General features: G+C 54.1%; 10 protein-coding genes across 10 annotated transcripts; 2 read left to right on the top strand and 8 right to left on the bottom strand.

Moving 5' to 3' along the window:
* Positions 1-122: 122 nt before the first annotated feature.
* On the top strand, positions 123-2,705 carry C8Q71DRAFT_903284 (Sac2 family-domain-containing protein; the record flags this gene model as incomplete). The annotated part of the gene is made up of 13 exons (XM_047928813.1): positions 123-233; positions 284-349; positions 406-452; positions 506-640; positions 697-900; positions 964-1,203; positions 1,258-1,404; positions 1,454-1,819; positions 1,878-2,144; positions 2,196-2,275; positions 2,326-2,449; positions 2,502-2,573; positions 2,628-2,705. The coding sequence occupies exons 1-13, from the start codon at positions 221-223 to the stop codon at positions 2,703-2,705; spliced, it is 1,839 nt and encodes a 612-aa protein (XP_047785000.1). The 5' UTR covers positions 123-220.
* On the bottom strand, positions 2,645-6,223 carry C8Q71DRAFT_34539 (uncharacterized protein). The gene is made up of 8 exons (XM_047917958.1): positions 5,879-6,223; positions 5,669-5,822; positions 5,480-5,616; positions 5,277-5,429; positions 3,633-5,223; positions 3,325-3,580; positions 2,854-3,265; positions 2,645-2,801 (listed from the first exon to the last, which is right to left on the bottom strand). Exons 1-8 carry the CDS (start codon positions 6,109-6,111, stop codon positions 2,768-2,770), a joined length of 2,970 nt encoding a protein of 989 aa, XP_047784999.1. The 5' UTR covers positions 6,112-6,223; the 3' UTR covers positions 2,645-2,767.
* Positions 6,224-6,612: 389 nt separating this feature from the next.
* On the bottom strand, positions 6,613-7,896 carry C8Q71DRAFT_34471 (uncharacterized protein). Its single transcript, XM_047917954.1, has 4 exons — positions 7,558-7,896; positions 7,375-7,499; positions 7,084-7,315; positions 6,613-7,023 (listed from the first exon to the last, which is right to left on the bottom strand). Exons 1-4 carry the CDS (start codon positions 7,722-7,724, stop codon positions 6,780-6,782), a joined length of 768 nt encoding a protein of 255 aa, XP_047784998.1. The 5' UTR covers positions 7,725-7,896; the 3' UTR covers positions 6,613-6,779.
* Positions 7,897-8,123: 227 nt separating this feature from the next.
* C8Q71DRAFT_697006 (oligosaccharyl transferase alpha subunit) lies at positions 8,124-9,843 on the bottom strand (the record flags this gene model as incomplete). Its single annotated transcript, XM_047919941.1, has 6 exons — positions 8,124-8,249; positions 8,299-8,437; positions 8,498-8,890; positions 8,944-9,237; positions 9,289-9,492; positions 9,551-9,843. The coding sequence occupies 6 exons, from the start codon at positions 9,841-9,843 to the stop codon at positions 8,124-8,126; spliced, it is 1,449 nt and encodes a 482-aa protein (XP_047784997.1).
* Positions 9,844-9,928: 85 nt separating this feature from the next.
* C8Q71DRAFT_731677 (mitochondrial 50S ribosomal protein L22) lies at positions 9,929-11,088 on the bottom strand. Its single transcript, XM_047922197.1, has 5 exons — positions 10,999-11,088; positions 10,858-10,945; positions 10,621-10,804; positions 10,357-10,564; positions 9,929-10,302 (listed from the first exon to the last, which is right to left on the bottom strand). The coding sequence occupies exons 1-5, from the start codon at positions 11,027-11,029 to the stop codon at positions 10,064-10,066; spliced, it is 750 nt and encodes a 249-aa protein (XP_047784996.1). The 5' UTR covers positions 11,030-11,088; the 3' UTR covers positions 9,929-10,063.
* A 163-nt stretch (positions 11,089-11,251) lies between these two features.
* On the top strand, positions 11,252-11,663 carry C8Q71DRAFT_793757 (Yos1-like protein; the record flags this gene model as incomplete). The annotated part of the gene is made up of 3 exons (XM_047925502.1): positions 11,252-11,342; positions 11,394-11,579; positions 11,605-11,663. The coding sequence occupies 3 exons, from the start codon at positions 11,252-11,254 to the stop codon at positions 11,661-11,663; spliced, it is 336 nt and encodes a 111-aa protein (XP_047784995.1).
* C8Q71DRAFT_731675 (uncharacterized protein) lies at positions 11,551-12,755 on the bottom strand. The gene is made up of 4 exons (XM_047922196.1): positions 12,363-12,755; positions 11,983-12,300; positions 11,858-11,927; positions 11,551-11,804 (listed from the first exon to the last, which is right to left on the bottom strand). The coding sequence occupies exons 1-4, from the start codon at positions 12,605-12,607 to the stop codon at positions 11,712-11,714; spliced, it is 726 nt and encodes a 241-aa protein (XP_047784994.1). The 5' UTR covers positions 12,608-12,755; the 3' UTR covers positions 11,551-11,711.
* A 4,441-nt stretch (positions 12,756-17,196) lies between these two features.
* C8Q71DRAFT_696619 (caffeine-induced death protein 2-domain-containing protein) lies at positions 17,197-18,007 on the bottom strand (the record flags this gene model as incomplete). The annotated part of the gene is made up of 5 exons (XM_047919927.1): positions 17,197-17,285; positions 17,342-17,402; positions 17,461-17,612; positions 17,692-17,841; positions 17,896-18,007. 5 exons carry the CDS (start codon positions 18,005-18,007, stop codon positions 17,197-17,199), a joined length of 564 nt encoding a protein of 187 aa, XP_047784993.1.
* A 100-nt stretch (positions 18,008-18,107) lies between these two features.
* Positions 18,108-20,795, bottom strand: C8Q71DRAFT_731649 (uncharacterized protein). Its single transcript, XM_047922195.1, has 10 exons — positions 20,458-20,795; positions 20,081-20,272; positions 19,976-20,029; positions 19,665-19,919; positions 19,535-19,606; positions 19,439-19,483; positions 18,923-19,387; positions 18,803-18,874; positions 18,347-18,747; positions 18,108-18,238 (listed from the first exon to the last, which is right to left on the bottom strand). Exons 1-9 carry the CDS (start codon positions 20,514-20,516, stop codon positions 18,489-18,491), a joined length of 1,473 nt encoding a protein of 490 aa, XP_047784992.1. The 5' UTR covers positions 20,517-20,795; the 3' UTR covers positions 18,108-18,238; positions 18,347-18,488.
* A 1,474-nt stretch (positions 20,796-22,269) lies between these two features.
* C8Q71DRAFT_731644 (uncharacterized protein) lies at positions 22,270-23,182 on the bottom strand. The gene is made up of 3 exons (XM_047922194.1): positions 22,919-23,182; positions 22,786-22,860; positions 22,270-22,726 (listed from the first exon to the last, which is right to left on the bottom strand). The coding sequence occupies exons 1-3, from the start codon at positions 23,074-23,076 to the stop codon at positions 22,624-22,626; spliced, it is 336 nt and encodes a 111-aa protein (XP_047784991.1). The 5' UTR covers positions 23,077-23,182; the 3' UTR covers positions 22,270-22,623.
* Positions 23,183-24,199: the final 1,017 nt, after the last annotated feature.

Below are 24,199 nucleotides of genomic sequence, written 5' to 3'. Positions count from 1 at the left end.
TATTCTCGCTTTCACAATGCATCGAGTTGTCTATGCCCATCGAAGTCGAAGTACTGATTTGCGCTTACGTCGAGACTTGTCGTAAACGGCTTTGTGAATCTCAGATTTGCCACGTGGTGCATCTTAGGATCGCGTCCCCGCGTGGGGTGGAGAGACGACTGTGCAGGTTGTATGCCCTAGTCTTGTGCTGGCCGCCATAACCACTCGCGTGGAGACGGACATGGACACCAATGGTGAGCACGGACGCTGAAGTTTGCAGAAATATTGACACATCCTGCCACAGGTCCGTCCCTACTCTTGCCGGGGATGTCGCAAGAGCCGCGCAGTCATCTGGTAAACGAGAGCGGATGTGAGTAGTACAAGCACGGCCAGCACTGTGTTGCTGATCTCCTTGACTGCTGGAAGACAGTACTCATGCCCAGGACTTCGTGGATCTACACAAGCAGGTTCAAGTGCGTCGCTAGACGTGTCAGTTGACTAGCAACCTAACCGCGTGTTCCATTAGTCGAGTGTCAGCTTGCTCGACTCGCTGGAGAACTTCCTATCGACATTTCAGAAGGACCTGTCTGCCGTTTCGGGTCAAATATCGACCCTGCAGGACCGAAGCAAAGACATAGAGAATCGGCTCAAGAGTCGCAGAGTAGGCATCATTCGTCGACTTGCATGAACGTGGCTGTTCATCATGCTTCCTTGCAGAGGATTGAGAAACCACTGTCTAATCTACTCGCGGACCTTTGCATACCGCCTGAACTGGCGACCATCATTCTCGATACACCCGTAGGTGAACCGTGGATCGAAGCCATAGGCGAATTCGAGAGCAGACTGGATGCTCTGAAAGTGAGGGCGAGAGTCAAGGCTGCCCGGGACCTCACAGAAGTCGCGGAAGGCATGCGGATAGTCGTAAGCTCATCGCTATCCTCGTACACCTTTCCTTTGTGAATCGCGTTCGTCATGAAAATATAGGCAGCGACCAAGTTGCGAGCGTTCTTCCTCGCACTGTTACAACCCATCCGGACCAGCATGACAACCAATATGCAAGTAATGCAAACATCTATCTTCCTCAAGTATAAGCCGCTTTTCCTATTTATCCAGCGCCAGGCACCGAATGTCGCCAACGAGGTACAGCGGGCGTATGTCGGTGCTGCACGCACTTACTACGAGACGGGTTTCCGCCGGTACATCCGTAGTCTCGGATACGTAAAGGTAATTGATTCGTTTTGATGCTCTTGGATCATCCTTAAATAGCATGCATGTCAGGCCAGGGCAATCGAGAAAGCAGACGTCATAACCGCTGGAGCATCAGAGGCCAAGGAGGAGCCCGAGGTTGACTTTGACAGGCTCGGGAGTTCCAGAATCAATGGGCCTGGTGTGGTTCTTGCGCACATAGCAGAAGAAAAGTCATTTGTACGTACCGCAGCATAAGATCATCCAAACAAGCTGAACAGCATCCTAGAAAGAGCCCATTGAAGCCGTTGTACGATCGTTGCTGCTCGTTCTCATGGACAATGCGAGCGCGGAGTACACCTTTGTGACGACCTTCTTTGCCTCAGAACAGCGCAGGCCCACGCACCAGAAGCGGTCGAGCGGCTCCATACGGTCTCCCACATCGCTGCTGTCGCCTACAGATGGCAATTCTGAAGACGGGCACTCAGTCGTCAGCTCGGACTACGGGGCCTCCCCTCGCCAACGTATCACGAGCATCGGCAGTATCATGGCCTTGACGGAGGTCAATGGCTCCACGAAGGATGCGAAGGAGGAACAGACGGCGCTCAATGCGGTGTGGAAGCAAATCATGGACCCGGTCCTCGATTACTGCCAGGTTCGTTGAAAGTTGAGAATTGAATACGGTATATGTACTCGATTCTAATCAAGCCCAGATTTTCTTGAAGGGTGTATTAGAGCCAACACCTCCTGTAGTGCCGTTGCTCATCATCATCCGGCTCACCGAAGACGTCATGGCCGAACTGCAGAAGCGCAACTGCGGTCCTCTGGAGACGTTTATCTTCTCCGTACGCCTACAGATGTGGCCTGTGTTCCAGAAAGCAATGGGCGAACACATCGAGTCGGTTAAAAAGTTGGCCGAGGGCACGACCTCTTCATTGTTCCGGAGGGGAACAACGACAACTGATTTGGCCGTAACAAATGTGAGTTGTCTATTACGCCGGAATCGAAGTCTAGGACTCACAATGGTGCAGATCTGCCGGAGATACGTTGTGCTGTTCAACTCATTCATAGCGTTGACGGAGCAACCCGAGGAGACTATGATATTCTCGAAGTATGCCCCTTCTCTACTCTAGCAACTCGCATACTGATGGCTGCTCATAGCTTGTTGCGCTTGCGCCAGGAGCTATCCAAGCTCATCGCTTCGCACACTGATAAGATCACAGACCCGGCAGCGAAAGCATCGGCGCAGAACGCACTGTACGACGTGTTGTTGCAGAACCTCAGCGTATGTCGTCAGTTCATGTCCTTACGAACAGGCTCTGATGGCCGTTGCACAGCGAGGCGCGCGTCCCAGTAGTCATCCCAGGGCGCAGAGCGAGATGGCCTTCTGGCGTGGACGGGACGAGGAAGTACGCCGGAGGATCACGTCGACCACTCAGCAGAGATAGTCAACAGGTCTATAGAGCGAACATGCGATGGTGGATATTACAGTGACATGCAAAACGGCGTCCATGGAATTTGGAGTGAGAAATAGTGGCTAGAGATACTGTGGTATGTGAGAAAATTCAAGCAAGGCTTGCTGGTCGCGAACTCGATGCGACAGCTAAGCTGTGTAAGGAGGAGTTAGGGGAGAGGCGCTGACAAGTCATCAGTACAACCAGCTCTTTAGTTCGTTGCGTAAGAGCTCACCGTTGTTCGGGCTTTTGAAAGGTCGAGAACGATGACTTCAGTTGGGAGGCGCCATTCTGTTTGCCAATGCCTAGCTTGTTCAGCACATCGCGCACCTCCCCAGGGCCTGCCAGTCTGCTCCGCTGCCCGCGCGACTTCGTGGGTGTCAACTTAAGATGTGTCTCGGGGTGCGCCACGGAGGATGTATGGTCCAGTGTCGAGATCGACGGTGCCCTGTTGGAGAGGTTGGGATTTGAGATGCTGCTGCGTCCCTCCAATGCGTCTCGCAAGTCGTTGACACCGACTCCTCGAGTTGAGCGGGCAAGACTCTGCAGGGAGATGTTCTCGATGTGCATCAAGGCCGGCGCGACCCTGACCAGTGGCGAGAGAGCGTCCCGGCCGATGGTATCATAGCCAGTGTTAGCTTCTACGGCTGATATATCAAAAGTCAGACCAACGATCCTTGCCCACGCGAGCGATTAGACAGCTTACACTCTGTGAAGGCGCCCTCTGCAGTCCACGCCGCGGCCAAGCGACGTCCTAGTCCCTCGCTGTCTAGTCCAGTGGTTCCAGCCACAAGCTGGCTGCTGGCGATAGACCGCCACAATGACTCGGAGTCGAGGTCAGGCAAGTCAGTCGCTGACTCTTGGCTAGGGATTGATACAGGTTGTTGCGGGGAAGGCAGAGTACCGGGACGTGCTTCTGGCACAGAGGGAAGCGAGGCGGAGGACGGCAAAGCAGACAAAACCTATAACAGACTGCGTCAATTCATGCTTCAACAGCATAGGCGAGTGTCCCACCTGCTCGGCTCTCTCTATCACCTCAGGAGATTTCCACACTCTTCCAATCACCGCCCATGTGCGAGCGACCAACTGCTGCATTACGGGCGAAAAGGGTGCGAACGCTGTGCCATGGGATCCTTCACGCGCAGCTTTGTCCAGAGCCAGAAGCATCGGCACCCCAGTGAACAGGCCTCGTACAGGGAGATGCTCGTGTACGGCCGTCAACACAGCGAGGATGTTCCCGTAATCCGAGAGCGTCGCCGCAGGTGGTGTAGAGTGCGAGAGCCTCTTCGGAACGTTCGACATCGCCCGCATGACGAACGACGTTTTCCGGGAACGCGGAGGCAAGGCCATCGAGCGTCGGCTCATCTGGTCAGGGTCAGCATTCGCGGAACCTTCCCGTGGGGTGCCAGACGAGGTGGTCGGGCGGTCCTGTCCGCATGCCGCGTACGAGTGAAGGTCGATGTTGGATGCCGTTGCGAGGACATAGACGTACGCATGGAGAGCGTTGAGCAGTCGCGTCGTCGCATCTCCATGTACGATCGCTGCCGTGGTGTGCGCCTGCTCCGTAGGTCCATCGACAATGGATCTGCGACGTTTTGAGACCTCTGCGTCCGTATGGTCACCCAGTCTGGGTGCCTCTGAGCGCAAAAACGAGATGAGAGCGACCGCGTAGTCTGCCCGCACGGCATAGTCACGGTCGCAGAGGAGGAGGAGGGTATCTTGCCAGACTTCGGGGGATATCCTCGTGCGTCGGGAGGGGCGAATATGCACATCTCGCGGGTCCGGTTTGCTCGACGAAGGGAGGTCCGGACTTGTTCCTGCGACATGAACTTCCTTAGGAGAACCGGCGCCTTGTTCTCGCGCACTCTCGTGTATATCCGCTGCATGCATGAGGCCCAACAGACCTGCGATGAGACACCGCAGTGCCTGCGATCGATACTGTTCGCTGTCCGCTTTCGTGGCAGCAGGCAAGCCATTCGACTCCACCACAACTATGCGACTGATAAGCTCCCCAGCAAGGTCTTGGATTTGATCAGCATAGTAGACATGCGTGCCCAAGGATGCGATACACTCGACAAGTGCAGGGAGCAACCCATCAGTCAGACTGACGGAGATTCTCCGGAATACGAGAGATATGAGGCTCGAAATCATGTCAGATGTCGACAGGTTAACCAGCGGGGTCGGCGATGTGAAGACAGTCGTCACCATTGCTGCGAGGGTACTGTTGCGTGCAGTTGGCTCCGACGCATCCTGGCCTTCTACCAGGCATTCCACGAGCCTAGTTGGAACGGCATACCGGTATTGGTATTGCGTCCATTCCGCGGACTTCGCAGCTATCCACTGGCAGTGCTCAATTTTGCTCCAACCTCCCGAGTCGTCTAGATAATCAAGGACGGCGGACAAGATGACTGTAGCTTGCATGCCGGTAGAATGTCCAAACAATGAGGCCAAGGCATGCAGAGACGCATTGACAACGTCACCAGACGAAGGACCCTTGTCACCGTCGACGTGTATATGGATGGATGCTGCGCGCCTTTCCAACGCAGGTCTTGTCCGGAAGTCGTCCGTAAAAGCGAACTTCGGTTGATCCTTGATGAACGAGGCCCTGTAAGAGATAGGTTAGCAAGCGATATACCTCCGTATGAAGCTTTTACAGACTCATGATTCAACGTATCCACATCGGCCTCGAGCAAGGGAGTGAGAAGAGCCGAAGTAACAGTTGAAACTTGGAGTTTGAAGTGTGTGGACGAATGATATAGCGCCTCTGAGTGAACGGCAGCGATGAGGGCTGCTAAACCCACGAGCCGCGTGCTTAGGACAAGTCAGCTACATGCATGGACGGAGTATGCTATTGGACATACCGATTTCTGGTCTCACGGTCATCTAACCTCTGCGTTCCCAGACTGGAGAAGTGTTGGAGGCAAGACATGTAATTCTGCGTCACTTCTCTATCTACGCCGATGAGATGGCCGTCGGTATAGGTTGCCCAGGCCGTAAACTGTAGGTGTACATTCATAATTGTCGGGTTTGAGAATTATATAGGCACGTACCACTGTCGCCGCCCTCGCTGCTACCTCTAAATCCGACAGATGCGCGGAAAGAGTAATGTTGACGGCAGACAGGAGGAAACTTGTTAGCATAGCGATGTCGCGACGACATTCTGCAGATAGTGACTTGAGGATGTAGAGTGTAATGAGAAGGGATCTAGGAACCTCTCAACATCGATTTTGGTACAGACATAAACTGGAGTTATGACCTACGCGCGTGATCGAGTGTTCCCTGCTTGAGCTTTTCGACAATCCGTCCTCACTCGCTTCTCCAGTTCGCTGGCGAGCTTGTTGATTTTGCCCGGACGATTAGATGCATAGTAGGTTAGTCTGGAGAGTTCTTGTGAGTTGGGGAGGTAATCTGGGCCTGAGGTGAGGAGCGCAGCAGAGGGCGGGTAGCAAGCTGAGACGAGGGTGACATGATTAGGAGTAAATGGCAGATGCATGTAGCTGAGATGCCGTATGAGTATTTGAGCTAGGGAGCGAAGGTATCGAGGACTAGAGCGAGAGATAGTGTAACAAACCAGACAAGGCCCAGCGAGAGCAGACCAGTTGGACGACTTGGAGCGGTGACGCGCTCTGACGGCCGCAGGTATGACTACTTACGTAAGCATGCTGCACACACCGCGCACCGCAACGGGCAGTAAGTACTTCAGTGCCGGTGAATCAGTACCGCGACTTGATAGACTAGGTACTTTCTGTCATTTATCAAAAGCTCTGATGAGAAGCATAGCGTTGACAATGATAGTCGGACACTACTATCAATGGTCTGGCCACCGGACATTCCTATGACGTTTCAAAGTTATGGCCCAACTGGCCTGTAGGGCCTAGTCTAACCTGCGATTCGGATGCCTTAGGTCTACGAAGCTATGGGAGTGCCGTGGAAGCATTGGAGTGACAGAAACCGTGCATATCCGTGTACTTATTCAATGCCTACCTCAAGTCAAGTCCGATCGAGTATGTATTGCTCAGATGCCAGGAGGGGGGAATGATATGATATGATCGTCTCATTCGAACGGAATCCGAACAGTCATCGAGTATGGCTACAGGGGGTATATGGACGGGAAAGGGTCGGTGTTGTCCGTCGCCGTCTTCATAGTAATACACCATAAATCTAACTCGACTGTCCAAGTCCGCTGTTGTTGCAGAACATTGTTGGGATACTGCGAGAGGACGTGTCCATAACCACAGCGTAATCACGCTCCTGCAGACGTTTCCCCTCCTTGACGCTATCCGTCACCCACTCGGGCCTGACGACGTGCACTTTGATTTTTGAACGTGTAGTCAGCATCCTCTGCGTCTTGGATCCGCTGAGCTGTTGCGACGTAAGGATATGTGTCGCCCCAGACGCTGTCTGACTGGAAAATATAATTCATTACTATCCGCTACGTCGAGCACAATAACAATATGTCACTTACAGCATGTGGCCCCCAGCCAAGGTGACAATTCGCTTCATCTCGATATCGGTCGTGTCTTCGAGATAGCCATTGATATAGACCTTGACACCACTCAGGATATCACCCTCAGGGCCCTGCAGTCGCTCTGGGAGCTGTTGCCTGAGTTTCGTGGACCGTGAGGCTACATAATCCTTGTTGAGTTGCCCGCGGCCATCTGAGCGCTGATGCCCCGTAGCTGCGGATACAATGTGGTCTAGGGGGACATCGCATGAGCAGCTGCTGTATGACTACAGAGAGGCATGCCATGCTGACCTGTCCGATGGTAGATATCGGAGTGCGTGATGGGATTCGACTTCTCGGGAAGGGTACCAAGCAGATGTTTGGTTAAGGCTGATGAGGACGGCTTTTTCCCGTCATTTAGGAGGGGTGCAAGTATTCTGAGTAAAACGAATGCTGAATATTCGACAGACGAAGCACGAGGCGCCACAAGCTTACTTCTCAGTCTTCTTCTTCTCTTTCCAAGACTCGAAACGCCGCTCGTCCGTCTTCTTCACACCGTAGGGATTATAACGGAATTTGGCACGTTCTTGAGCCTTGTTCTTGTCTTCATTGGCAATTGCACGGTTTGCTGCCGGCTTCGTGATAGATACAAACTTATCCATCTTGAGGTAGGGAGGAGGATATATACAGAGACGACTGAGATTCGACTCTTCAGATACAGAGCATGCTATATTGCTGAATATTGGGGAAGGGGGAAAGGAGTGGGAGGCAACTCGATCACAAGAACGTCTGAGAGAGGTTCACGGACCAGGGCGGCCGGGCCACAAGCGTGTTGTTTATATGAATTTACCCCATCACGTGGCACGCATAACGCGCAGGCTTATCATTGATCAATGTCACGATCCTGACACGCGTCCTACTCTGAGTGCTCAAATCTCAACAGAAAGGACAGATGTGCCGCGAAGACGCGCCTTAGTATGTAGAATGCATATTCTTGCACATGCTCAAAGTGAATCGAACATAAATTAGGGAGGGCGGTACCCGGACGAGAGCGCTGCACATTATTTCTTCTGGATACGGACGTCCATACGCCTCACTGCGAAGCCCAAGACGAAGAGACCCATGAATGCGGTGGCAACCGCCAGCGGCTTCTTCAAGTGCGCGGAGAGTGGGACCTTGTACATGACCTGTGAATGGCATTTAGCACCTGCTCACAGCCACTTCGTCAATCCTCACATAGACAGTGCCAGCGTGCTTGGTCGTGAGGTCTTTGTATTCCAGAATAATTGCCGGCCTGCCCACAGTGTCAAGGTATGTGACATGCGTCTTGACGTAGCTCTGGATGGGAGTGAAGGGAGGGAAGAAGTCGACATCACTGCACAAGTAACATCAAAAGTCAACCGAAGCAACGCAGGGCGAGAGACCAACAACGTACGTAGCACCTTCAGGCAATATGATTGTGACCTCCGCATCGCCGACGACGGCTCCAGGAACAAGAGTCATCAGAGGCACGCCAATCACGTACTTCCCCGTACTCTTGTCGTAACCAGCATAGTCAGCGAGCGGTGAATCCCAACCCAGTGTGAAGCTGTAGTTCCAGCCGCCCATCAGCGGGTAGCGCGGACGAACCTCCAACAGGCTGGACTGTTGAGCAGGTAGATGCCCCACGCGGAGATGGGACGTAGAGACATTCCCGATGAGGTCGTAATAGTATGGCGAGCGAATGTTGGGTGGCAGATGAAGCGTCAACGATGGAAGGACATGCGGTGGCATGCGTCCCAAGAAAGTGGAAGCCTGATGCTCGAGACGCGAGAAATGGCCTTTGAGTCTGCAGGAATCTTGGTTAACGAGCGTCAAAGGAGCGCGCTATTCGCGACATACTTCGGTCCTGCGTTATGTAAATGGATCTTGTCCTCGATGTTCAAGTTCGCACCCCAGTGGCTGATCTCCGCAGACCGCTTCAGCTCGGTAACCTCGATAACCGGGTGGTCGTAGTTGTAGTGCACCGCAACCTCTTTCTGTTTCGGTTTGAGGAAAGTTGCGTCAGCAGTCGCCGGGATGTTGCTGAACGGTCCGTATGTGATTGTTGCGCCTGACTTGGTGACAGGTATCTCCATGGTGAACTCGTCGAGACCTTCCGGGGTCGAGTACGACAATATGTTAGGCGACGGTGACCTGCTCGGCCATTACGGTCACGAAGCACACAGATGGGATGCATGTACATACTTGATCTTTATCCGCTCTACGGACGTTTTGTACGGGCTCACGACAAAGAGGTCCGTTTCATACTTGAGCGACTGACCATCCTTCTGCCCTGCCTCCTCCGGCCAAGGATAGGTCGCGTGGGTCTCGATGGCCTCCACCACAAGATTAGCGGTCCCATTCGTCCGGAGGGTCTCTGGGAGCTCTACAGAGAATAGGTACACGCCACTGGTGTGGTAGGCGGTCAAGCGTCGTCGTTCGCGCGCAGCATATCCGCGTGACGCACCTTTCGCCATCGAAACCCGCACTCTCCATGGCTAGGATGTTCTGCTGGCCCTTTATCTTGGCCTCCAGCCAGCTTGTACGCTTCAACTCGCGTTCCGCCAGTGCCAGGGTGTAGACACCCGCGCCATCCTCGAGTGCTTTCACCGCGTACGTGGTGGTGACGTGCACGAGCGATCCGCCTAGGTCGATGGTCCGCACGATGGCGGTGTTTTCAAAGGAGTGCGCTGAAGCAAACGACGGACATAGCAAGCTCAGGAGCAGGAGGGGCAACCGACGTCGCCAGTGTGGGACCATGGTGGTCTGTGGTCCTGAGCGCGGGGAAGACGCGCAGTTGTAGACGTGGTCAGTTCAGCGGCTATTTTTAGCATCCCACGCGTAAGTAACTTAGTGGTAGGCGGCAGCCACTGTCATACGGCCATAGACGACCTCAATGCACATACTTAGGACAAGCACATTAATGGTAGTCAATATGGTAGCATCGGGAGGGTCTAACGATTGAGACAGGTAACAGTAACTACCATGCCCAGTTCGGACCAGGGTTCCGGATGGGGACGTGCTCTCTGTAGAGACCCGACGACACAATCCTCTTCAACTTCCTCTTCCTCTCCTCTTCCAGAAGCTCTGCCTTCGTCTTCCCCTCTTGCAGGACAACAGTGATTTTCGAGTCGGGGTGGACTCTGATGCCGGTCCTTCCACGACCTTTCGGCTCTATACGCTTCAGCTGCTTCGGCCCCTTGGTAACCCACGCTTGCGCTAGCGATGTTTCGTCAGCCCTTACAGCCGATGAAAGTGATATTCCAAACGTACCAACGACAAGCCTCTTCGGGTCCAAGCCCTTCAGCTTCGTGGCGTGGTTCTTCGCCACAACCAGCATGCTCTTGATCCGAGTACTCGCACGTTTCTCACTGAACTGCATCTGCAGTATGGCCATATCTAAAGGCTTCCCCGATATTTGACGACCAAGCATGTTGAGCTTCCTATGAGAGATTTTGAAGTTGGAGGTCGAGGATTGGTGCTACAGAGGACACGATTTGTAACTCCCCCACGAAGGTGCTAGGAGTATGGACATACCTCAGCATACTTCTTCGCATTCGCTATCTGAGCAGTAGGCTCCTCCGGGAGAGACTCGAAGACGCTCATCTCTCCCTTCTCAGCCTGTTCTTTTCGCACTGCAGCGAGTTCCTCCTCCGTGTTCTTCTCGCGGACTGACATCCCCAGAGTATTCCGTAACCAGCCGAACCTTCCTTTAGATGCACTGAATGGTCCATGAGCCAAAGAATGCAAACATAATCGGAGTCCGAGACTTACTATCGACGAGCATCCCTCTGGAGTGCCTGTGAGGTGGAAGCGACGGAATGCGGATACGCTGCAGTGAAGACAGCCGACCTGGCGCTCACTGTCCACCACTCAGCCGTCCAAACCAATGTCACATAGCCCATGGAAACGTACCATGTCGCAGTGCAGGTCGAGCGGTCTGCATGATGAGTTGCGAAGGGTAGTGCCTAGGCAGCAGCGTACACCGGCCAAGGCGAATGTCGGCGAGCAGCGTTGGCGCCCACTGAGAATTCGCGCTCACAACACTCCCACGGTGCGCTCGCGTTCTGGGTGTCGTGGTCGCGCCGCCTCCGAGTCTCTACTTCACGCGCCACGACCTCCATCTGTATTCTAGCTGCCGTCCCGGTCCTTTCGTTCTCAATTCAGGATGGCGCTGACCTTGGGTACGATTCTCTACGTGGCCATCCTCCTCATCAACGCCATGGCAGTCCTCAGCGAGGATCGTTTCCTCGCACGCAGTACGTCCTGTCTCTCGGTGCTCTCTCATGTTGCTAATTCTCGTCACCCAGTTGGCTGGTCCTCCGTATCACCACCCACAGTGGCGTCTGGCTTTTCACAACCATATGCCTCGGCGTACGACCAGGCGGGCTACGCAGCCCAACAGGACATCGGGATGAAAGCACGTCTCATAAATCTCATTAGCGCAGTGCGGACATTGATGCGCAGTACGTATGCTACAGTGTATGACATGGCTTGTCGGCTCACGTCGACCACGACCAGTACCCTTAATCGGAATCAACCTCATCATTATCATATACGAGCTGATCCTCGGCTATTGAAGTAGAAGAATTCGTCGTCGCGCTCGTGCACATCCGGGATATATCTCTTCAGAAGTCATCCTCCTCGCCATTGCGGTTCCCGTTCAGCTTGTTATACTCGTGATTGATTTGCCGCACGAAGTCGTGCACGTTGTGACCGTTCTATGAGTGGGAAGTCGGTCAGCGCGTGGATTTCGCGTCGCAGGATTTCCTACCTCGCATTGCTTCCACGTGCCGTCATGAATGCAAACCTGTTTCCCGTTAATGAGGATGGTGCAGCTCTTCCTATTTACCACAGTCAGAAGGACACGCCAAAGAGTACCAAAGGTGAAGGGCTTACTCGATTCCCAACTCCGCGGTAGCTTTCGCACTGTTCTGCAGGAGCAGGACGCCCTCCGGTGCTTTCCCGCTGCCATCAAGACCTGCGCAGTCTCCCACCCCGCTGTTGACCCAGTCGATCTGGGCAGTGTTGGCACACTTCAAAGCGGTATCCGGCTGGCCAATCTTGTCGATGCCTTGGTAATTTTGGCACTGTACAAACTCCCAGAAATGGGTTGGAGGCGCGTATTTCATAGCACACAGCTCGTGTACATTCCCAGCACATTCAGTGGGACCGTGCTTGCATGACACTCCGAAGTCTGGCTCTGAGGTGTTGGTGCTACATACCAAAACTTTGTCAGTTACGTCTGAACGCGTGAGCGCCTGGACATGGGCACGCACTGCGCGACGAATGTCAGCGAGAGGTCGACTTTGTTTGCCACGCGTTTCAAGACTTGGTCGAACACGGATTCACAGAGGACCGCATCAGGGCACCGGCTCATCACACCAAGGATCACGGGAACCTTCGTCTCGGTGACTACGCTTGGGAATGACGTCTGCGACTCATCCTGGATGACGAGAGGCGGGCTCGCGAGGGTGCGAGTGACGAGCGCAAGGGCCAGGGAGGCGAGTGTGAGGAGGGTCATGGTGGCAGGGAGCAAGGCGTGGAGATCTCGCGCGAGGGAAGGCTGGCGACGTCCATTCAGTCACTGCGATATATATTGCGCAATGGTTCTCGCGCGAACTTCACGCTTGCCCCGCAAATGTGGAGCGCCTCCGCGATCTTACCATCGGACTCGGATCTCATTCCGATATGCCTATATCGGGTCTATACGAGCGTACAGAGGGTCTTTCTTAGTCAGCACCCAATTTGGCAGGTCTCAGACACCAACCGGGTAAATGTTCTTCATCTTCATCGTTCCATCGAGCCTTTAGTACGCCGTTGCACCTAGTGTTTCTGCAGAGGGAGTCGAGGCGAGTCGAGTTCGGGAACTCGACATAACTCGGTGATGCGAGTTATGACGAGGCGAGTTGCGTGTCAACTCGCGAGTTGCCCACCACTTAGCACGTGAGCACTGACCAACTGGAGAACAGACACGGTGGCTGCGGCCTGCGATTGCACAGGACGCGGAGACGGGTAATGGGCGAACATGTACGCAAGGTGAACAACGATTGACACTATAGTAAAGTACTTTAAGCTTTCTAATGTACGCTACGGCGGCTACGCCATCTCCCCGGCTTGCTCGTTCGAATCACGGATGACTCGATCATCGAGAACATCGTATTGGCCAGTTCGTAAAAGCTCGTCCATCGCCGCCTCAGTGATTGGGCCTTCGATCGTGTAGTCGTCCTCGTGCACGAGAAGCTACGACGCGAAGTTAAGTCGCTCTTGCTTGTAGAGGTACTTGAGGATCTGTAGCGCCTCCATGACCTCCGGCGACAGTCTGTTGCGGCGGAGGGTATCGGTCTCCTTGCTGGACGGGAACATCCGCTCGCAAGAGACCGCGGGTGATTGAGGAGGGAGCACGTCGAGTGCGACGCGGTACATATACGAGTACTTCGCCTTCCGCTCCTGACATGAATTGCCGCGTCAGCAATCGTCGGCAGGTGATTGACAGAACCTTCAAATATACCCCCCAATATCGATGAGGTCTGCACCCTCGTCAATTGTGCCGGTGTTGTTATCTTTCAGGTACCTCTCTAATCCCAGTTCGACAGCTTGGTAGTCGAGGCCACAGGCCTGATCGGTCCCGCTCTCGGGAACACCAGCACTCGAGGTCGCGTTCTCGTTGTTCGTTGGCTTGCCAAGCTCTGGTGTCGCTGGCCGGGTTTCGGGGCCGCTGGGCTGTGCAGGAGAGTCTGACCCGGATGACGCAGACGAGGTCGGCATTGAGGCGGATCGTTCGATGCGGCGCGCAGCCAACTGACGCAGACCGGCGAGTCCGCGCCGCTGTGACTCGTGGGCCTTATTTGCGGCTGTTGGGAAGCTTGTCCTACGCCGGGTTGAGGCTTGACTCACCAGCCCCCGGCGACGAAGTTGTTCGTCCATGCGGTCTTCAAGCATCTGCAGCGGGGCATAAGCGTGAATTAGTCACTTGAGATTGCGTTAGTATGGAGAATCGGACGCACAGCCTCTATCTACCATTGACGTGCGCTGGCAGCTTCGCTGGGGTCCCAATTTTCCTCGATCCATTGCGGAGGACCATAATGACAGCGGTGGCCACTTCCAGCGCGACGCGGCGCGTAACGCGCGTTGAACGCATTCGCGTGACCGCAGTGGGGGCTGCCGGCCAATCATATGCGTGCGTACTCCTTATCTCAGCACCCCACCTAGCAACTCGGAGTTGGCTCGGCCCGCTCGGGGGTGCCGGTGAACTCGACTCGCCTCTCCATCAGCTCGGGGGTTCGAGTCGAGGCGAGTTGCGAGTTGACTCGCCTCTGCAGAAACACTAGCACCCTATCACAGCTATTTTCAGAACGTTGGACAGTCGCAAACGCGCGCGACATACGCTGACCAAGAGCCCCGCTCTTCGAGAAGTTGGAGAAAGCGGCGCTCGCGCCATCGCGCCGCACCTCCGCACGTCTATGTTCGCTTGAGCCTGTTTTGCCACTGTGCGCGGGACATTGAGATGCGTCGCGATCACGTTTTCTCGTGATAGTAGATAGTCTACCATATGCATGCCAACTATGTACATACAGCACTCCCACAATTGAGCTTGCATCACGGCTCGCTGCCTCGGATATCCCGCCCGTCGCAAGCAAGGTCGGAAGGAGCCATAGACGCGTTTTGCGAGTTTATTGGCTCTGCGTCTAAGGCGCACGGGATCGCGTCGCGCAGGCCGTATCATACACGCGAGGGCCGCATCGTCGTGCGCAGGTTCTGGCCTACTAGCTGTGCAGTGGGGAAGAAGAGCGGTGCGATGGGGCGAGTGCCGCTTTCTCCAACATCTCGAAGGGCGGAGTGCTTAGTCATCGTATGTCGCTCGCGTTTGCGACTGTCCAACGTTCTGAAAATAGCTGCAAGCGATGTTCCACGCCGGGTATAGGGCTGCTCAATTCTCGCCGCCCGTTCGTCGGTTCGTCGGGCACCTGCCCCGTAAGGCAGGTAGCATCAGATCCGGATCAAGCCCGGCAGATTCCCGACTAATCCAGCCACCGCCTACCGACAATGACGCTTAACGACTCGTCGATACTTAGCACTGACTGATACGACCTTGCACCAGCCAGAGGACGAGCCTAGGGTGACTCGGAGCTCAAGCGCTCACGTCCTGGTTGGTTTACCGTCGCAGAGCTGTGAACGGCGATTTCGAAGTTAAAGGGGGTAAATGTAAGATGCATCACATAACATTTTAAGCAGTCAATGTAGGTTATTGTCGGGACAGATGAGAGAGCGGCAGGGGAATAAAAATGCGATGAATAGCCCGATTAGAAACGAGACTCAAGACTGTGAACTGACAGCAGTGAACGCGCGCGTTAACGGAAAGTTACTGCTGACTACCTATGTGATTATGTAAGCCCACTGATAGCGAGCCCTCGACACTGTGTGCATGCATCCCATAGCAATTGGCAAGATTCAAATATTCTGTGGGTATCGTACACATCCGACACCTCGTAAGTAATGTACAGTCGGGAAGTGCGCTCGTTCTCTCGTTGGTCCTGCCGCTTTCGGTAGGCGGTGGCTGGATCAATCGGGAATCTTGATCCGGATCTGATGCTACCTGCCTTACGGGGCAGGTGCCCGACGAACCGACGAACGGGCGGCGAGAATTGAGCAGCCCTTATGGTTGACGGGACGTCCGAGGTTCGTTTGCCGCGCGCCTCGGGCATGTGCGGGCCAGGCCGCTTACGTAAACTGACCTCGCAGACAGTGTCTCGCTAGTATTTGGCTGCTTTTTCAATAACGGACACAACTCAGGATGCTGAAGAATACCATACCGTGCTTTAATGGCTTTTCCGGGTGTCGAGATCGAGTTCTGAGATGCACTGTCCGCAAAACCGCCATTTCTTGCGCACGGACAACATAAGCGCCGGTGATAACGGGCATATCAGTGATCTAATCTGACATGGCTACCTAAACGGGCGGTCTTCGGACAGATTACTATGTCAGGTTGCGATGCTAGTATCTGAGTAGTATGTGCCTCACTGACATTCCTTGGTTATGCTAACGTGCATCGGGCTGGACAAGTTTTGTGCTTGAATGTTATTGATTTCTCGGACGAGCAGGTGATCTCCAGCTACATCTACCCATTTAGGCAGCGAACTCAGATAAGATCACTGATGTGCTCATTATCACGGGCGCTTACAGCATGTCTTCCCAAAATGACCATTATTACGCGTCCTTATCCCACACAGACCGGGAAACCTACTGAGAACATCTCTAAGGTCCATATAAATTGGTTCAAATGCACCAAGAGTGTGTTGGGCAGTCCGACACGAGCGAGGGACACTGTGCGAGCGAAGCTTACGTAAGTGGCCTGGCCCGCAGATGCCCGAGGCGCGCGGCAAACGAACCTCGGACGTCTCGCCAACCATAGCCGGGTCCTATGCACGACATAATAATTAGTACACATTGATCTCACGCGACCAGAAGCTTCAGCCATTGTCCTTTCTGTCACACATCGCACGCAACTGGTAAGCCGTCTAATGCTACCGGCATATCGGACCCTGCCGGGCGCAGCAGCGGCGAATACCACAAGTCTTATCTTATCTATGCAGTCGCTGGCCTTCCATACATTGATTCTGAACGTATCCCGGATCCCGCTTCGCTGAGTGCATGTAAGGTGAGCTAGCACATTATGGTGCTGACATTGGACCTGAGGGCATGATGATTCTGCATGCGAGCTTAGCTTCCTTATATCCCAGTGCAGGCAAAGGAGATCGATGGGTGTGAGATCGCACCGATAGGAGTACAGGTCTGCAGCGATATTACCGCTTTCAAGGCATAGACTAGGATGCTCCGGTATTCGTATGGCTATAATACCTCTCAATTATGCACCCCTCTCCCCTGCATCGAGCAATTACAATTCAGCAGACCACAGACACGTACGATCTAGCCACGAGCCCATTTGCGGCTTGAGTATGAGATAGCATCCTGCTGAGTCCGTAAATCCGCTTATATGGCAGGGTGAGTGAAATGAGTTGTGAATCGTTGCTTTGGTCCGGTCAACGCTCTCAGACATACATGATAGACGTATAGACCCGGACCTTGGAAGTGCACCGCGTATGGGATGGCACATCATCGCCCTGCGCGAGCCGCGTCCCACCACTTCCTCGCGTCGGCATCAGTCAGCGGAGGCTCGAAGTATTTACATCGAGAGCGGAATGCTAGCATCCATCGCGTCATCAGAGCTTGCATACGCGCAATATGGCCGTCCACTCACCGTCCAACGACCGTTTCCGTACGATCTGCTCAACGACCAACTCGTTGTGCACTTGGTTTCGCTACATGATACGTAGAAATTGGCACATGTCATGCTGAGACAATGCCATTGAGGCTCACCTTGACCTCGTCTGCGTAGAGCGCACCTTGGATTCGACGCTGGGCGGCGGGATCCTCTGTCTCTGCGTCCAGCGCCATACGCTTGCCCTCCATTGACTGGTCGACTACGCCGACGCAGTAGTCCACTATCTCCGTCCTTCGCTTCCAGTTTGCTATGCATCAAGGACAATGTCGAAGGATAAGCATGCAGGCGGTATAGATGACCCACCCGTACCAGTGAGGATCACTCACCAACTAGTTCCCTCCAAATCTGGGTGCACGCCTCATCCTCCACTGAGCCCTTACCTAGACCTAGCCTATCCCGGTCACGGAATTGAGCAGTCGTTCGGTTCAGACGCATCGTAATGCTGTCATCAAGCCTCCGATATTCCTTCAGCAGGTCTACACAGGACGTTGAGCGTGAGAGGCACCAACTCGGTGCGACGGGACACATACCTTTGAATAGTGATAAGTCGTGACATGTCGACGCCGAGACATGAACTGTCTTGGGCGCGAGAGAGGGTGCTTGAATGGCAAGGCTGCCTAGTTGTGGTTGTTGAGGAGGCATTATTGGCCGGGCATGGCAGAGTGACGCAAGGTGGCTGCCGGGGCTCTCGGCATTCGCCTCGGCCCGCCTCCCAGCCTCTCCCAGAGTCCCAGCGCAGCGTGCTCGTTGGTGAGCCTCAGCCACCTCAAGTTGTACTTACACTGCAGTGTTCATCCAGACTCGGTGTACCGGCGACTCCAATTACTCACTGCGCCGGGATACAAGTCTGTGGAATACATTCTCATGCATTGGTGCGGGCTCACTTTCAGGAAACTACATTCAGATCGTGGAATTTACAGTATATACAGGGTATACGACGGTACTATCCTATCGATACGAATCACTAACGTACAGTGCGAGGTCCAATGGGACAACATAGAGAGGATCACAGCGAGGCGAAATCGATGCATGCAGGAGAAACGAACGTCGAACACACAGTCCAGTGGAAGAGCGGTACATATCGTGATTATCGTGATCATTACGAGGTCATAACCCGGACGCCTCAGTGGCCTTCCGTGCGACGACGGCGCCGGGATCGGAGTGGGGCAGCGACCCTGTGTACTGGTCCAGATTGTGCCAGCTCCAGGTCGGTCCCTCCGTACTCCGAGTCTGTGAATTCGAGGTCGGAGGCACCGTAGCCGTCTCTTTTCCTTTCGCGCGCGGTGATGTACCCGTGGACGTCCCTCTTGTGCCGGCAGCATCTAGCTGGGTCCTTGAACCTCTCGTCACAGTACGGGCATTCGTGCGGCCTATCGCCGGTACTGTGGGTCGTCTCGTTCAATGACGATGAGAGGACAGACAACGAATCATACGCACTGCGTGTTTATGTGGGTCTCAAGGTTGCTCAGCTGCGCGAATGACTTGTCGCACATCGGGCAGTCCCAAGGTCTGTAGTATCTTCAGTCTCTGTGTCTCACCATATTCATCACAACTTACCGGATCCCCAGGTGTTTGGAACAGACGTGGCGCTTCACCAGGTGCCGTTTTTGAATATACGTGCAGCGCACGTAGCTACCATCCTCTTGACGTGTTCCCCAAGTACACCTCAATTTATTGACGCCGCCTGCATTGTAGGGTTCGGTGTACTGGAGCCATTCGTCGTCGCTTTCCGGTTGGCGATTGGCTCTTGTTGCCAACGCTCTACGATCGACTTTCTGCTTGGCAGGGCCGGCGGCGACATGTGGGTGTACTATGTGGCTCTTGGTCTCCGCGGGGGGTCTAGCGCCACCAGGCGATGAGCTTGTGAGTTGGGCTTTGTTCCGGATACCAAGTCCTTGGAAACTTGTATGGAGGTCTCGCCCATCCGGTGACGCCCCGAAGGTGTTGAACACCGCCGGTGACAGACAAGTAGCCCTCGGCGGGAGGTCGATGTCATGTCGCGGGCGGGGGAAGTACGACGTTCTGAATCCTTTGTCAGCCACTGGGATTCACAGATTGCCTTGTACGACGTACTTCGGTTGCTTCAACGTGACATTGATGGGATCGTTCGAGGACCATCTAGTGGGAAATGTCAATGTCCAGCCCCTCAAGGAGAAGCTAGTGTCGTACTCGGATTCAATAGAAGAGCTGCGCTTCCTCCCGTATGTGTGGGGATCTTCGGCGTACAGACTAGCTGGCTCTCTGAAGGGTTGGTGAGTAACTTCCGAAGATCGCTGGCTTATCTAGTGTGGCAACTCACGACAGTTCAGCCTCGCTACTCGACGAAGTCGACGGCCTTTCCTCGCTGTGCGGTGTGTCCGATGATCGCTTGTAGGTGACATATATGACCGGCTTGTCGTCCGTTGATAGGGTGGAAGTCGGATCGAAACGTGGCCATGTATATGTGGCGCGTGGCGACTCATATACAGACAATCGCACTTGACCTTGGGAGCTCTGGTCTTGCGCGTGGCCGGGGCGTTGCGTGTTCATGTCTTTGCGAGCTTCCGGTGCAAATCTACCATGTCCATCTGTGAGAAAGGGCGTACATCATCGTGGGAGGGACTGGCTCGCCTTGTCAGCTCGTAAAAGCTTGGGATCCTCGTCGGAGGTATGCTTCTCGTGTGCCTGGCGAGAAGTCAGAAGGGCCGGATGCACTGGACACACTGAACTGCATACATCGAAGCTGGCGCTTGATTGATATGTCGCTCTTGGTGAGCATGTGGCGCACGATTGCTCTCGACGTTGGGCATCCTGGGGAGGTCGTTTGGCGTACTCGATGCTGAATATATGCGTCGCGTATCCCCTAGTGTTGTGCTTCTTGCAAGCATATCAAGGTTACGTTCATTTGTGAGCTTGTTTGATGGGCGACTATAGCGTGCAACGATGTGGCGTCAGCATGTGAGGGCACAACAGCGAAGCGACATGCGATGGGGGCATCGTGAGAGTCATTCTCTGCCATAGACTACTCTCATAATTCCCTCCAACTGCCAGGATGCCCGGCGTCACGCAGTTCATGATGCGCCACATTACGCCACGGGAAACGGCGGACTGACCTGTTCTCGCGCGCGGCATTGTGCGCAGCGTCTGTTGGCGGAAACTGACTGGACGACATGAATGGTGCGTTGAGAGGAAGGTCGGGGAGCAACAGCGGTGGTACGGGAGGATGAGGGAGGGGACGAGGGAGTGAGTGGGAGATTGCCCGAGAACGTGGTCTTATAGAAGGCCGTTTGTGGGTCCGCGCAACCTTGACAATTATAAGGGTGCACGTAGTAGGATGTCTGTTCCGGAGTTTGAATCATGCACAGACCGCGCAGCATGGACCTACGTTCGCGGGAGCGGGCAAACCGCACAGGATGGATGAGAGCGCCCAGGCATGACACGCGAAGTGCCGGGAACAAACGATCGTTTATATTTTAAGGATAACGCCTGCACATAAATGGTCACATCAGGGGGACCCACAAATGCACACACTTCGGCTAAGCCTCGGCCTTGCTGTGTATGGCTCGACCGAGTCGACGATCTGTGCGCATCCGTGACTGTGGTCACTGGGCCCGTCACATTGACTCGCCGATCTGCCTCTAGCGCCCGGTGTGCGGTGTGGGAACCAATGCACCAGCCACCCAGCCCTCGACGATAGCATCAAGCTTCCTCATGGGCGTATCTGTCTGAGAACTCTGCATTGTTATGCACTATCGTAACACATCACCGCCGCTCAAGAAGGGTCGGACGAGGGCTCAGTCGAACGGCCATCCCGGCTTGTTGGACAAGGAGATTTCATCAACATACTCGCGCGCCGGGCGCCCAACATGCTTCGTCGATCTCCTCTGACAATCGCGGACGGGCACATCGGGCTGGTTCGCGGGCGGCCCGCAGTCAAAGTGGCTCGCCGTCGACTTTGCACATCCAGCATGCGACGCATGCGGCGCCATCATCTTGACGTCCGGAATGTTCTACTGGACCTTCGCATGCGGCCTCTAGAATTAGCTACAGGAAATTGTGGTGACGCTAGACCTCCTTCTAGGCTGATCTGCTTTTTTTTGAAGCCTGAGAGTCGCAACGATCGTCGCGAGTCTCAGGACAAAGACTTCCAACTTGGGCACCTCCGAGTCGGCGTCGGGATAGGTGCAATCACGAGTGTCCGATGATAGCTGCGCATGGCTACTTTGTAGACAGGTGATTGCGGACTCTCCCGTATCTTCTGAGACGACTGAACCACTCTGTGAAACCATGAAACTCTAGCCGTACAGAGAACAAAGACTTTGAGCGAACCAGGCGATCCGGTGCCTTCGCTCGAAGCATCAGATGCCGTAAGGACGACAGAGCGGTTCATGGGAGCAGTTCGGCGGACACTTCCCTCCCTCGGCTCTAAACCGTGTGCAGCGCTTAGACGGACGTGCAGCCGCCTAGCGCGATACCAGCCTGCATCTTCGTCTTCAGGCTGCCGGGTCTTCGAAATCATGCTGGAGGTCGGGCTGCCCTAGAACTAGTAGACGCGGGCATTTGTCCCTGTGTCGCACATGCGATACTCAGGGTCGGGAGTAAATATGCATTCAATTGTCTGTCAGCTGAGGCTGTGGGGGACTTCGCATGTTCGTCACGCAAAGGCATAGCACCTCACTCAGCCTTGACTACGTGACATGACACACAAACGTTGCTATGAATATATTCGAACGCTCAAGCCATGTCCTGTAAGCGAAATACAAGAACGCAATCAGTCAATCCGTTTCGATGATCAGTCCATGATTGAGTTTCCGCGGGAGCTGTTTCGGCTGAGTAGAGGCGGCCATCGGTGCAGGTAACTTGAGGCGGGCGCCGAAAACGATGTTTGCGATAACATCGCTGCGTATTCTGTCATTCGGGGATCTGGATTGATGTGTCACATACAACAGTGTAACTAGGCGATGTAGTACAGTACGTAGATCAATGAGAAAGAGAGGAGGGGTTGAAGGCTTGAGATCGAGACAAGTGTTACTATTACTCTACGACGTATTACCACTCACAAGGTGCTACCGTAGGGTTATACGAAAACGAGTACACTACGGTCATTATCAGTGAGACGGATTAGTAAGATGGCGATGTAATCATGAAGTCGTGGAGTGAGCAGGGATATTAGGTTCGGATAGTATAGTACGTTCGTCGCGATCCCATGCATGTGAGACAGGGTCTTGAGAGTTCGGTAGAAGTGTGCTTGCAATGCGAAAGAGCTTGGGATGTAAAGTTCAGCCGTTAGGAGCAGCATGCAGACCACACAGGTGGGCATGAATATCGTTTCGGTTTGAGAACTGTTGTGCACAATGTATGCAACCTCCTTGCCGACTCGCGCTAGGTTCGATGCGAAGGTCCATCAGCGGTGCGCTCAATAAAGGAACAAGCGGACGCACTGCGCTTGCATGAGGTGACCAAATAGGAGTTCCCGCGTCTTGAAACCCCAATGACAGAGTCTGCATCTAAAGGGCCTGATATTTGATACAACTCGTTAGATGATGCAGATCACCAAGTGTCATGTAGACGTACCAGTCGGCCAAGTGCCCGTCAATGTGACTCTTTACAAAGGTCTTACCACAGTTGTGTCCACACATGCTGATGGTGCTCTGGAAAGTACACATGGCCTGATCTGAATTTTGCACGTATCTTGCATACCATTCCCATTCATCTCTGTGAAGGCAAACCATCGAGCAAGCCCATGCCAATTCGTGTATGTGAGGAGGTTAAGGGTCCGGTGGAAGGGGAGTAGAATCAGCCTTTAGAACTCTGAATGAGAGGCGGACTCAACTTGCCTGTGCCCCTTTGGCGGTTTCAATCCCCCGATAATCATACCTCGCAAGATCGCAGAGCCCTAGTCCTTGCTGAACCTCCATGTTTTCCAACCCGAACTTTTAAGGAAGCCTTTCGCATTTGGGCGGTCAAACCTTGAAAGCTACGATCTGGGCAGTCAGCACGCGCGAACACAGCGCGCATCCACACACTGTAGGCGTAAGGGACGTGAGGAAGCACTGTGAGCGCAATCAGCGACGCTTGACAGGTACTCGAGGATAGAAGGGATCTTACTGCTCCTCGCGAGGCTGGACTCGAAACAGATTGACCATGATAGAGTGGGACGTCTAAGGGTCTGAGGTGAGCGAGCAGTACGGGCAGCCGTTGAAGATGCGCGGAGCGCTGCTTTTTTCGTTTGTGTACATCTGAGGGTCCAGCTCTCGTGACCACATACTTGGCCTGCCACCTCGCTCTTTGGCCAATGATGGTCCATCGCAGGTCATCTTGCGCGTGTCTATGTGGTCCGTCGCCCTCGTTGCGCTGCAAGATAATCAACGGAGCTCGTTTACGCCATATCGTTGGCTGTATTTCCTGGGCCTCAAGGCGTATGAGGACATTTTCTCTCAACATCTACCATCGCCGTGGAGCTTGTCCGTCGTGCGCCCAGGGAATGAAACAGGAGGAGGCTTGTGGAAGAGGTAAACTTTGAAGACATGTGGCGTGGCCCCTGCCTGTTGGTGCGTCTTCGGACTAGCTCTCGCACTGCATAATAGTTAGTGAGTCGAAAATGCGTAGACGGTTGCAACACCGCACCTCAGACAAATGGCCCGTTTTGCATCAGTACAGACCGGTGGCTGATATCATACAGCCTCTCAGCACTGAAGTACTGAAGGTGGCGTTGACATTGTGTGGCCGCCAGACACTCCAGTACGGCGAGCACATCCACATACCTAGGAAATACCACACTCTCATATTCAGGTCACTGAGGCTGTCATACTGTGGCGCAACGCTTCTAGGTACCAGATTAACAATCCCTAGGAC

The sequence above is a fragment of the Rhodofomes roseus genome (assembly GCF_022264815.1).
Source record: "Rhodofomes roseus strain CIRM-BRFM 1785 chromosome Unknown C8Q71scaffold_1, whole genome shotgun sequence".
Lineage (NCBI taxonomy): Eukaryota > Fungi > Basidiomycota > Agaricomycetes > Polyporales > Fomitopsidaceae > Rhodofomes > Rhodofomes roseus.
The sequence above is the reverse complement of the archived record's forward strand: the minus strand, read 5'-3'. Positions and strand labels throughout refer to the sequence as shown.

What these genes read in the sequence shown, in the direction of transcription:
- C8Q71DRAFT_731649 (XM_047922195.1), bottom strand. Translation starts at nt 20,516, where the DNA reads ATGTCGTCCAGTCAGTTTCCGCCAACAGACGCTGCGCACAATGCCGCG. An exon ending in AATGCCGCGCGCGAGAACAG is followed by an intron (nt 20,273 to 20,457) that starts GTCAGTCCGCCG and finishes TGCACGCTATAG; the next exon opens with TCGCCCATCAAACAAGCTCA. An exon ending in AGCTCTTCTATTGAATCCGA is followed by an intron (nt 19,484 to 19,534) that starts GTACGACACTAG and finishes ATTTCCCACTAG; the next exon opens with ATGGTCCTCGAACGATCCCA.
- C8Q71DRAFT_731675 (XM_047922196.1), bottom strand. Translation starts at nt 12,607, where the DNA reads ATGACCCTCCTCACACTCGCCTCCCTGGCCCTTGCGCTCGTCACTCGC. An exon ending in TCGCTGACATTCGTCGCGCA is followed by an intron (nt 12,301 to 12,362) that starts GTGCGTGCCCAT and finishes TTTGGTATGTAG; the next exon opens with CACCAACACCTCAGAGCCAG. An exon ending in GCACGTGGAAGCAATGCGAG is followed by an intron (nt 11,805 to 11,857) that starts GTAGGAAATCCT and finishes TCCCACTCATAG; the next exon opens with AACGGTCACAACGTGCACGA.
- C8Q71DRAFT_731677 (XM_047922197.1), bottom strand. Translation starts at nt 11,029, where the DNA reads ATGCAGACCGCTCGACCTGCACTGCGACATG. An exon ending in TCGACCTGCACTGCGACATG is followed by an intron (nt 10,946 to 10,998) that starts GTACGTTTCCAT and finishes AGTGGTGGACAG; the next exon opens with TGAGCGCCAGGTCGGCTGTC. An exon ending in ATGCGAAGAAGTATGCTGAG is followed by an intron (nt 10,565 to 10,620) that starts GTATGTCCATAC and finishes TGTCCTCTGTAG; the next exon opens with CACCAATCCTCGACCTCCAA.
- C8Q71DRAFT_34471 (XM_047917954.1), bottom strand. Translation starts at nt 7,724, where the DNA reads ATGGATAAGTTTGTATCTATCACGAAGCCGGCAGCAAACCGTGCAATT. An exon ending in GAGAAGAAGAAGACTGAGAA is followed by an intron (nt 7,500 to 7,557) that starts GTAAGCTTGTGG and finishes CGTTTTACTCAG; the next exon opens with AATACTTGCACCCCTCCTAA. An exon ending in TTGGCTGGGGGCCACATGCT is followed by an intron (nt 7,024 to 7,083) that starts GTAAGTGACATA and finishes TATATTTTCCAG; the next exon opens with TCAGACAGCGTCTGGGGCGA.
- C8Q71DRAFT_731644 (XM_047922194.1), bottom strand. Translation starts at nt 23,076, where the DNA reads ATGGTTTGCCTTCACAGAGATGAATGGGAATGGTATGCAAGATACGTG. An exon ending in GACGGGCACTTGGCCGACTG is followed by an intron (nt 22,861 to 22,918) that starts GTACGTCTACAT and finishes ATCAAATATCAG; the next exon opens with GCCCTTTAGATGCAGACTCT. An exon ending in GGTCACCTCATGCAAGCGCA is followed by an intron (nt 22,727 to 22,785) that starts GTGCGTCCGCTT and finishes CATCGAACCTAG; the next exon opens with CGCGAGTCGGCAAGGAGGTT.
- C8Q71DRAFT_34539 (XM_047917958.1), bottom strand. Translation starts at nt 6,111, where the DNA reads ATGCATCTGCCATTTACTCCTAATCATGTCACCCTCGTCTCAGCTTGC. An exon ending in GGGAACACTCGATCACGCGC is followed by an intron (nt 5,823 to 5,878) that starts GTAGGTCATAAC and finishes AGAGGTTCCTAG; the next exon opens with ATCCCTTCTCATTACACTCT. An exon ending in TTTCAAAAGCCCGAACAACG is followed by an intron (nt 2,802 to 2,853) that starts GTGAGCTCTTAC and finishes ATGACTTGTCAG; the next exon opens with CGCCTCTCCCCTAACTCCTC.